This window comes from Zootoca vivipara, chromosome 1, assembly GCF_963506605.1.
Source record: "Zootoca vivipara chromosome 1, rZooViv1.1, whole genome shotgun sequence".
Lineage (NCBI taxonomy): Eukaryota > Metazoa > Chordata > Lepidosauria > Squamata > Lacertidae > Zootoca > Zootoca vivipara.
In genome coordinates, this window is record NC_083276.1 from 108,852,757 (window position 1) to 108,864,120 (window position 11,364).

General features: G+C 41.2%; 1 protein-coding gene across 3 annotated transcripts in view; it reads left to right on the forward strand.

Annotated features, from left to right (window-relative positions):
• CSRNP3 (cysteine and serine rich nuclear protein 3) overlaps window positions 1-11,360 on the forward strand; it is a 49,508-nt gene extending 38,148 nt beyond the window's left edge. For all 3 annotated transcript variants that reach the window (XM_035132895.2, XM_035132887.2, XM_060280293.1), the window contains 2 exons: window positions 188-484; window positions 1,487-11,360. In XM_035132895.2, coding sequence (XP_034988786.1) covers window positions 188-484; window positions 1,487-2,539 — 1,350 coding nt within the window. In that variant the 3' untranslated portion in view covers window positions 2,540-11,360. The remainder of the gene's footprint in view (window positions 1-187; window positions 485-1,486) is intronic.
• The last annotated feature ends 4 nt before the right edge of the window (window positions 11,361-11,364 follow it).

Consider the following 11,364-nt stretch of genomic DNA (forward strand, 5'->3'; position numbering starts at 1 on the left):
TAGATTCACAAAATGCTTAGGGGTATGCGTACCCCTGTGTCCCCACCCCCTCCAGAAAAAAAAGCACTGGTTGAAAGCTATGTTCATATAGGCTTTCATGATAAAAACAGGGAACTGTTTTTGAGCTGAGAATGGCTCTTCTCCTCAATGAATCCCCGACACGCTCTTTCATGGCTCTGTGTTGCAGATGACCAAGAACGGGACCGTGGAGTCCGAGGAAGCAAACACTTTGACACTGGACGACATTTCCGACGACGATATAGATCTAGATAACACAGAAGTAGACGAGTACTTCTTTCTACAGCCTCTGCCAACAAAAAAGCGAAGGGCACTCCTGAGAGCCTCTGGGGTCAAGAAGATTGACGTAGAAGAAAAACACGAGCTGCGAGCCATTCGCCTGTCAAGGGAGGACTGCGGCTGCGACTGCCGAGTCTTTTGTGACCCAGAAACATGTACCTGCAGCCTTGCAGGCATAAAATGCCAGGTGAGAACTTAACTAAGGTACAGTCTTAAAGGGGTCGGGGGGAACGAGGGGAAGCCAAAGTATACCTGTTTCTCCAAAAATAAGACACCGTCATATATTTATTTTTCCTAAAAACACACACACTATGGCTTATTTTCAGGGTATGTCTTATCCCCCGCCCTCCTCCTGCATTGCTGCTGCACCTATCACTATGTCTTATTTCCAGGGTATGGCTTATGTTCCTCGAATGCTTAAAAATCCTGCTATGGCTTATTTTATGACTACGTCTTAAAATAGGGGAAACAGGGTAATTACAGGTATTTGGTTTTTTTTTTAAAAAACAACAACCTGTGGCATCCTCCCCCTGCCATTCAAATATTCCTAATGTATTTTTCATACTTCCCGCAGTGGTAGAAAAGTCTCTTTATAATGCCTATCTCAGTATGCAACAGCAACTACACTGTTAGGAGGCCAGGTGAGTGGCAGCACCCACCCACCTGTTTGCTACAGGGGAGCAGCGTAAATAGGATTCTCATAAATCATGGCTTCTGAGATAATGAGTCCTAAGCCTGGTTAAGCGTAACCATGGTTGACAGCTATGGTAACATAACAGTTGAGATCATTTGGGTCCAGGGGAGTGGGGATGGGGGACTCATGCTCTAGAAAAGAATATGAAACCCCCAAGGGCAAATATTGATTGCTTTCCTATTAGCAAGCAATCAGCAGTTTTACATTTATGCTGCCCTTGGTGTCCTTTATGGAGCAACCGGTTTTGAGATTCTTCCTTTCCAATGTCCCCCTGCTCTGGATTTAATTTTGCAAGATGCAATATTCTGTACTGGGCGTTTTAAAATTAATGCAAATCATTTATTTTTCGTATCACCCCTTCGACCATATATCTGAGGCAGCTTTCCTGAATATAGCTCCTGGCTTTTACTGTCAATTTCTAGTTTGCCAAGGTTCTGCAGCTATAGAGTTCCTCCTTCCCGGACACCTAGTTAATCCATGGTCTCTTTCCTATAGGTGGATCGTATGTCTTTCCCATGTGGTTGCACTAAAGAAGGATGTAGCAATACGGCAGGTAGAATTGAATTTAACCCCATCCGCGTTCGGACTCACTTTTTGCACACTATAATGAAACTTGAATTGGAGAAGAGCAGAGAGCAGCAAGTCTCTGCGCTGAACGGTTGCCACGGCGAGATAAGTGCTCACAGTAGCTCTATGGGCCCCGCAGCCCACCCGTTAGAATATTCCGTTCCGGGTAACTTTGAGATCGAAGCAGAATCTCGGGCCGGCGTGATGCACTTGCAGTCGGCCGATGACTTGGACTGCCCAGGGGAGGAGGAGGAGGAAGAAGAGGAGGAGGAAGATGCTAGCAGCTTCTGTAGCGGGGTTACAGATTCCAGCACCCAGAGTTTAGCACCCAGTGAAACAGATGAAGATGAGGAAGAGGACGACGACGAGGATGACGAGGAGGAAAAGGTGGGTGACTTTGTGGAAGGCTTGGGTGCGCATGGTGACATGGTGCAAGCTCTTCCTTCGGTCCTCTGCTACTCCGACAGCACTGCCATGCACGAGAGGCACGCCAAGGCTTCCTCCTACTACGACAACTCCTCAGCGCTTTATTACCAAATAGAGAACCACAGCCCTGGCGCTCCTGGCCAGATGCGTGAGGCGTACCCTGAAAGGGATACAGTCAAGAATGGTAATCTTTCTCTGGTGCCTTATAATCCAGCTTCAGAACAGTTTGTGGACTACACACGGCAATCGGAGGAAAGTTATAGCGGCTCGCTTTATCCTCCTTCAAACCCGTCGGTCATAGTTTGCTGCTCGTCTTCAGAGAGCGACGGCGCTGTTCCGTGTAGTAGCCTATACGCTGAGCATAGGCCAAGACACTCCCAAGTGGACTTTCCCTCATACTTGAAAACTCCTTCTCAAGATGGATTTGTTTCTGCTTTGAATGGCGGCACTCACCTCCCAGAGCATCCCGCTGAGAATTCGCTCAGCCTCTCGGAAAAGAGCAGACTGCATGAAGAGTGTATCAAATCGCCTGTCATGGAAACGGTACCTGTTTAAATTATTTTAGGACGGAATCCCTATATTTAACTGCACTCTGTTTTAATTCCCTGGAACCAATCTCTCCCCACCCTCTCTTGGCAATAGAGGTAAGGGGACAAGACTGTGGTTAGTGTTTTGAATATTTCTTCTGGTTTAGGCCATTGCACAAAAGCAGTTCATGTAAAAAGTTAAAATTTAAAAGCGGGGGGTGGGGGTTCAAATGGTCTTTTGATAGAAAATACCTAGATTAAATAATAATAATAATGATGATGAATAGTCGCCTACCTGTTAAACGACATGAAGCTGGCCTATCGAGACTCAAAGCTTCCCTTTGTATTATCAGACCGGTACAAGATAATGGAAATTTTACTTTGGAAACTTCATGTTTAGAGTACAAAATTGTCACACATATTTGAAGAGATGGTGACTTTTTAAATGTAGATGTGATTACTGTACAAAAAACGCGCCCCTGAATTGTTTGGTAATGTATATTTTATTTATTGTAGCTTAGTACTCATGTCTTGATAAAAAAATGAAGAGCATGTTCTTTGGAGCTGAACATTTGAGCAGCTCACAGCACAGCCACTTCAAATTTCATAAGGAAAATTATATAAATGTTTAGTGACCACGTCTGAAGCTGACATTGAATTACAGGGTATGTTCTTTGAAGTGCCCCTAGCCTCCAGTCATACTTGTAAGCTAGGGGGCAGTCCAGGAAGTACCACTGCTAGGCATGATTCGTTTGTTTCAGCAACACGGGTGGGGTGTTCCCACTCCATCTCTATAAAATGAATGAAGGGCGTGCACAAGCTCCGCCTTCTGAACTGCACTCACAGGCATCTATAATTGCTAGGAAGGTGAAATATAGGACAATCCTCTGCTTTTTGGTTTTAACTGGCACCAATATCCCTTGAAAATAAAGGAAGCTGGGCACAAGTCATCAAAAGTTAGTGGTGACTGGTTCATGCGTTTATTTTCTTTTGGGCATTTCATTTGTTGCTCAGTTTTCTACCCAAAAGCTATGTAAGGAAATGAACACTATTAAATACGTGCAGAATGTAGTTGTTCTTCACATCTTCCTGCGCTCCACTTCCCAGATGCACAGGTGTGTTTTTTGCCATTGGGTGTACGATGTAACACAGGCACCCCCAAACTTCGGCCCTCCAAATGTTTTGGACTACAATTCCCATCATCCCTAACCACTGGTCCTGTTAGCTAGGGATCATGGGAGTTGTAGGCCAAAACATCTGGAGGGCTGCAGTTTGGGGATGCCTGATGTAACATATATTATCATAGTAGTACTACCACTGCTTCTTTAGTAGTATGTGGGGGACGGGACCTCCAGTAACACCCCCCCCCCAAAAAAACTTTAATTTCTTACATTTTTTAGGATTACAGGTTGGAGCACATAGTTCTCCCCTTACCCATTTTATTCTCTCAGCAATCCTGGAAGGTATTTTAACGATAGACACCTAGTCGATTTTGTAGCTGAGTTGGGAGTTGCCCACACTAACCACTACACAACACCACCCTTGCTCTCCATTAGCTCCATGCACACAGAGTCCCCATTACCTACAGCGGCCACATGAACATGTCAGATTGTCACTATTTTGGGGTGGGATTCAATCACACACCAGGAAATGAAGGGTGTACAGTCGTAATTGTTGACAGGTTTCATGTAACAACCCACCCTCCAAACACCAGCCCTTTTTGCAGGGAGGAAAGTGTGGGATAACACTGTTCTCTAACCTCTGCACAAGCATATCAGAATGAATGTTTATTTTAAGAGCCAATGCTTTCTAATCTCCCCGCAAACAAATCAGGATGAATGCTCAAATTAACAGGCCACCTGGATTGCTATGGTTAATAGAAAACTAGCCTGGTGAACCAGCGAAATCAACGGGACCTCATCTAGTCAAAACCTCATTTCAATTCTTTCAGTAGAACTTAGTTGCAACTACCTTTCGGTGCATTGTGTGCCTCATGTTCACTTTCAGGATGTAAACTCTGGCTTTTCGTTGCCCTGCAAATATACAGCTAACTAATGCACTTTAGGGCCTCCCCTTACTTGTGGGGGCTATGAAAAGTCTTCAAGGTGTGCTAGATGGTGGGTTTTTTAATTTTTTATTTTATTTTACTTTTAAATCATATAGGCAAAAATTAGGGGGGGGGTGATCCATGTTTTCTCTAGCCAATTTCTGAAGATATGAATAAGTCACTGGCAAGAGGAGTCTTTGTGTTGAGAAAGCAACTGCATTGTAAATAGAAGACAGACAGGGTTCTAGGGGCATTGAGCCATTCACTCCAGTGTGACTTAAGATTTCACCTATGGTACTGTAGCAATATTTTAAAGGCCTGTTCCAAAAGGAGGTTGAAATCAACAGGAATGCAGTGGTACCTCGACAACCGAATTTTTCGACTTACGAGTGGGGCAAATGGCCGCACACTTACGAATTTTTCGACATCCGAACGGAAATTGTGGCGGTTTTAGATAGGGTTTTTTCGACTTACGAATTTTCAGATGGGGTTGCTTCGACTTACGAATTTTTCCGTTTCCAATGCATTCCTATGGGAAATCGCGTTTCCAATGGCGCTTTTCGACTTACGGATTTTTCGACCTACGAAGGTGCCTTCGGAACGGACTAAATTCGTAAGTCGAGGCACCACTGTATGTCCACAGTTGCTGGTGTTCAGTTAAAGGACTCAAGCCTTTGCACTCCTCTTTGTTTTCTGCTATTTATGCTCCAGCCAGGGCTACTGTGGACTTTGCCTTCTCCATTTACTTCTGTGGAGGAAGTGGGTGGGTGTATGCAAAGAAATGGGAGTCTGGAGACGTTAACTCCACTCAATTGAACTGGGGGTCTTTGCAGGCAGCAGAGCACTGTGCGCACATCACAGAAATCCCTAATCAGGTGGCTGCTAATAGAAAAGATTATTTTTAAAGATTTCTTATTCAATAGTGAGAACAATGCCTGTAACCTGGGGCTACAAAACTCCAACACCTGCCTTTCCCACTTAACAGCCAAGTCTAGAGTTTCACCATATCCACAGATAATATAAAACTCTACTTTTTGGAAAGGGGCAAATTAATAAGGCCATCTACCCATAATCCTTTCTTTCAAACACCATCTACGGGGGCAATTTTAAATGTAAAGCCTTGAGCACCGCCTATTTAAAAAATACATCACTTCCTGTTCTGTTTGGATAATTATTTTTAAAAGGGTCTTGAGGAAGCACCTTTGTGCACTGGGTGAGCACAAACCCTTACTGGACAAACACTGTGATAAAAAAATAAGCTGGACTTACTACTACAGTATTTTAAGTTTAAGTAACATTTAAAATTGATATCCATATCCAATTTCGATCAAGATTATACCTATCATGTAGAAATACCCTGTCCAACCATGCACACATTTTGCTCCCTGCTGTAGAATTAAGGGTACTGTCTTAAATCAGCCTTTCTTAATTGGCTGTAAATGTTTGCCTTTAAGCACTTGCTCCTGGGGCGGGTGACATGGCCCTACTGTCAATCAGCTCATGCTCCAAGGGGGCAAACACTATAGTTGTACGAAGCATCAAGCTTCTTTAATAGTTTTATTCACTATTTTACCAACCTGCATAATTCCACCAGACGGAACGTCTGCCACACAGCAAGGCCCACATTCTACAGTGCTACAGATTTGTTCGAGTCTCCACCCACCCCCCAAAATCCAATTTCTTTTTGCCATATGGAGCACAATACATGGGAGATGGTGGAATGAACTCCCGTGGCTCACACAAGTGCTGTACTTCCTGTATTGTTAGCCCTTGGTTTGGTATCTGTGAGCCTTACGTGCCAAATGGCTTGTTGTGACTAAATGACAAATAACAGTGAATGTGTTTTGTACAAATTTTGCATGTTCTGCTTTAGTTTTTTGTGATGGCTCTCTAGGCCATACAGATAATGAAGATGATCTTGCTGAGTTTACATACATTGATGCCCATTAGTTTTAGGTACCAGTCAGCAAGTTGGAACGCAGCATTCCCATTGGAAACAGACATTGTCGTACCTATTTCTGTCTAATAACAAATCACCCCGCACATTAATTTTAGCAGGCCAGAAGGAAAACAACTGGGAGCACTTTCCTGGCCAATTAAGTCTCACTTGCATGTTGTGTTATTGATCTTTAAAGATGGGCAGAGCAGATTGATTTGGCTCTAGGATTTTATTTTACAGCCAGGAGTGTTCTTTTCTAAAGTCTTCCAGTCTGCCTGCCGTTCTCAGTTACCGTTATCCAGTGCGTCCCAAAGTCACCAAAAGGTGTGTTTGTTTGTTTTTACCCCAGATACCAGATAGAGCACATGGAGAAATAGCCTGTAGTGAAATGATTGCAAGGATATAATCATGTCATAGAATACAAGGCTTTTCTACATCAAGCCCCATGCACAGATTGATGAAACATGAGATGGAACCGCCATGCTGGATCCAATTTTTCTTCACATAGCATCCTTCTGGGAATGGGGCCCAGTATGAAAGGGACAGGAGGATCTTACTGGATCAAGATGACTCAGTTTACATTACAGGTGAAACTTGGAAAATTAGAATATCGTTTAAAAGTGCATTTATTTCAGTAATGCAACTTATTATTTTTTATTTTATTTTAATTTTTACAAATTGCTTTGTTTTGGAAATTCCACAGTAATAAAACAAATAGTTACAATAATACAAAAATTAAAAAATAAATAAACATCACTATTACATTTCATTACTTACATTCCATTTATAATTGACCCGCCTAACGACAAATAATTACAATTACAACAAATAAAGGCTTGACATACCTTGCTTTGCATGTCATGCATCTATCTCATATATTGATTTCACCTTTTAAGTTGCGTTACTGAAATAAATGCACTTTTCAACGATATTCTAATTTTCCGAGTTTCACCTGTATAAGGGAATGCTCTAAAATTTTCAGAAATTCCCAGTCTTGCTAGATAACTTTATTTTTGTCCTCAATTAATTATTTCCCTTTCCCCGCCACATTAATTTCCACTGGAAAATAGAACCATGTTTAAAACATGACTACAAGGATGTGGGACAATATGGAACATAACACACAACTTTTCAACTAACCTAAACTGAATTAATCTTGTTCAACACAGATACAGTAGTAGATGAATCCTGGTGGGAATGGGAGATGCACAAATCCTATTGCACAGTCAAGTGCTTTCTGTTCATATAGATGCATATCCTTATCAAAATAGATGATGCAACTCCCGAAGATTATGTTTATACATATCCTTATTTGCTAGAGAATGTAATACCAAGGAGGAGGGAGTAAGGTGCCAAATATTACATTAGCAAGCAGGAGGGATTCCCTGCAAGACCAAAAGCTTAGTTTCAATGTAAGGGGTATACGTAGTTCCGAAATGGATGTGCTGCAGCTCTTAGGATCACCTGAGCAACACTGTATCCCCTGCTGCTAGTGTAAAGGACTAGCATGCCTCAACCTGTTAAGTCTTTTAGGAATAAGCATAGCCCTAACTCCAGCCCTTGCTATGGAAGACAATACCATCAGTAAAAACTGAAAAGGGGGGGGGATATGGAAATATGGAAAGGGAAACAGAACCAATATGGTCTGCTTAACCACCTGCAAAGGACCATGCCTCATCTACGGCAGTGCAAGCTATTCCTTGAGCTGTCTTAAGAAAACCATAGGGCTGGAGTGGCAGCCCATCAAAATTCCATTTAGGAAATTTTATTTGCAAATGCATGGTGAAAATAGCCTTTCCTCACTGCTCCCCAAAACCTTATGTAGACTTAATGGGGTGTTTTCACTTTTCCCCCTCCAAGGGTAAGTACCTAGGTGACCTGAAACTCTTTTGTTTACAGCCAAAAGAAATATTAATATAGGTGCATGAATTTAAAGCTTTTACTATTTCATACCTATTGATTCAGCTGGCTACCATATTAACCTCATCCATGCAAAGTAATTCATTCATTCAGTAATTCTTCATTTAGTGGTCTAAGTTACAGATGTTTTGTTTGGAAAAAGACTTGGGGTGGAGTTGGTAAAAAATAACACATGTAAAGTATCTTGGGTACTAGAAATTCGATAATGCATAATTAGTAAAGAAAAATCCCTTCCTCTTCCAACAGCCTGGAACTGGAACTCACCATAATGAAACTGACCTGCTCTTGCTTTCTTTCATTTAAAGGAAAGCATTATGTGGACAGGTGTGACCCAGCACTTTCTTAGAGTGATGCAGCTTATACTGATTCACACTGTGTATACATTATGTAAGAAAACTCACCCAATAAGGAATCTCTTTGCTTTTGACAAATATTAGCTCTGTATGAGTTACCCTATCTACTGTCTCTTCTTTTTTCTTTCTCTATTGCCACTGATACAGTATATGGAAAGCAAAACACAAAGTTCATCTGTAACTCTGATCTGGAATGTTCTCAAGAATTAAAGTAAATAGTGTTATACAGCAGTGGGTCCAGTGGTATTTCCAATTCAGGAAAAATAAAAAAATCAGAATTCGTGCTTTAAGATGTAGAAGTAGATTCTCATAGCTGCTTGAAAATTGTAAATAACCGTAATGCTGCTTTAACTTAACACGTTTGAGGGTAGATACACATGATTATCTTTTTATGAGGGTGGTTTTTAATCACCATGGATGGGTCTCTCAATTTAGCCATTGTAGACAGAAGCTACACACCACCACCCAAAGCCTCTCACTGGTGGTTAGTGTTATGCAAGGTAGCTTTGGCTCAGCTACTGTTCTGACCAGGTCACTTGCTCCCAGTTTTCTGTTCCTCAGGCATTATGGCAAGAGAATAGAATGTTAATGTAAAACTCAAAACACAAAACCTATAGTTGGCATTATTCCCTCCATGTGTTGATTTAACTTTGCTTTATAAGTTGCAACTTCACAAATACCAAAAGGGTAATGTAGGCAACAAAAACATTTGACAAAACTTAACCTGGACATTATGCTGTAATCTTTTATTTTAACTGTATCTTGTATTTATATTTTCAGTATTTATGATGAATGACATGTAATTTGATGTATTTATTGTGGCTTATTTCTGCAATGTATATATTACAAAATAAGCATTTATAAGTCTTAAAATTAGGTTATTTTTTTTCTTAGTGGCACTCGTATTATGCTGTATTTTTACTATATATTGTACAATATATATTTATTGTCTATTTGTTTGCAACAAAGTAAATCAGGTTTCTACGTTACATCTATTGCTGCCTCTTTTGTACTGGGGAAGGGGTATCTTAATCGTTTACAGTTTAATACTGTTTGTATTTCTTTTCATGCTACAGAAGATAAAATTTTGAGAAAACAATTATTACAACAGTAAACAACAAGTAACTTGTCCTGATAAAATTACAAACTATTCATGCGTTCATTCTTCTCTGCCTGGGAGTTACTACTTTGGAAATCTGCAAAACTAATGAGCATGTATCCAGATGCACCCATTCAAAAGGCCACATAGTACTTTTATCCTGAGTGGTACAAACCCAGCATTACGGGTAGGTCAACCTGCCTTGTATAGTTTACCATCTTGGTTTTCCTAAAATCCCTATCGCCTACTGGTACATTTTAAAATTTCCAAAGCAAGAGTATATTATTCAAGATCTCTTAACTGTAGAGCTTAACTTATCCATGACAGGGAATTCTGAAAACAAGCAAAGTGTCTTTCCTGGATCAGATCAAGTCCAAAATAGTTCAAATTCTTCTGCAAGAGTCCTAGCAATCAGCAGGCACTGGTGGGCCACAATGAATCGACTAATTTACCGGTAACCTTTGTTGTGTTCCACGTGACATTGGGGAAGGGCTTTGAGGCGCTAAACATGATTCTTCCCAGCCCTGCAATTCCTACTTTTTTTTTCCTTTCAGAAATAAACTATTTTTTTACCATGGGACTTTCAATATGACTTCTGTCCCAGTAAAAGTTGCATTCCCACTGGTAACCCAGTCAACTACACTTTGCTGCTCCCCACCTCTTCATTCCACTTTCCTCCACATCACTCTCTTAAGCATCTTCTGCTAGTCTTCCAACAGCAGAATCAGCAACAGGAGAAGCCTGCAGTTTAAACAGTGGTGGTGGAAAAACAGTACCTTCCTGGGAGCAGGCTTGCTCTTAAGGTCACAGAGGTGTTGGCAAGGTCTAAGAGGAGAGCCCTATTTTCAAGGGGTTGAGAGGAGCTGTAATTTAAAAGATACGGAGATGCAAAGGACTAGGATTTGGGAGTGGGGATAGGGCTGAGAGAGAACTGGGGCAGGTTGCTTCTATTTATCACCACCCGCCCTTGGTGGGATAACTTTAGAGTTATAAGCCCAGTCATGTGAAATACCCTGCTAACAAGAGATTCAGCAGGCGCCTTCTGTGCCAACTTTTAAACAGCTGCTAAAAACTTCTCTGTTCTGCCAGCCAATTAAGTGTATATACATCCCCACAATGGCCCAGTGATGTTTGTTTTTAATTTCTTTTTTATTTAACTGGGCTTTTTAACTTTTTATGACTTTCTTGTTTGGTTTTAGGTTTTTATCTTGTTGCAAACCACTGTGATACAGCGATATACGAATATTTAAACAAACACACGTTCAAAGCAGCCAATCACTGCTTTCATGGGTAAAACTCTGTGCCATCAGAAACACCACCACCCTTGTCAGCGGAATTTGGTTAATGTGGGTTTACACGGAGGATTAGGAAGCCATTTTTCTAGATGCTATTGGAAATAGTTTTGCAACAGCATCCTCTGCTGGTTAGTTTATTGAACAAGCATTCAATAAATAAGAATTTCAAAAGCTTTGTTGGTTTGCTTGTTTTAAAAAGG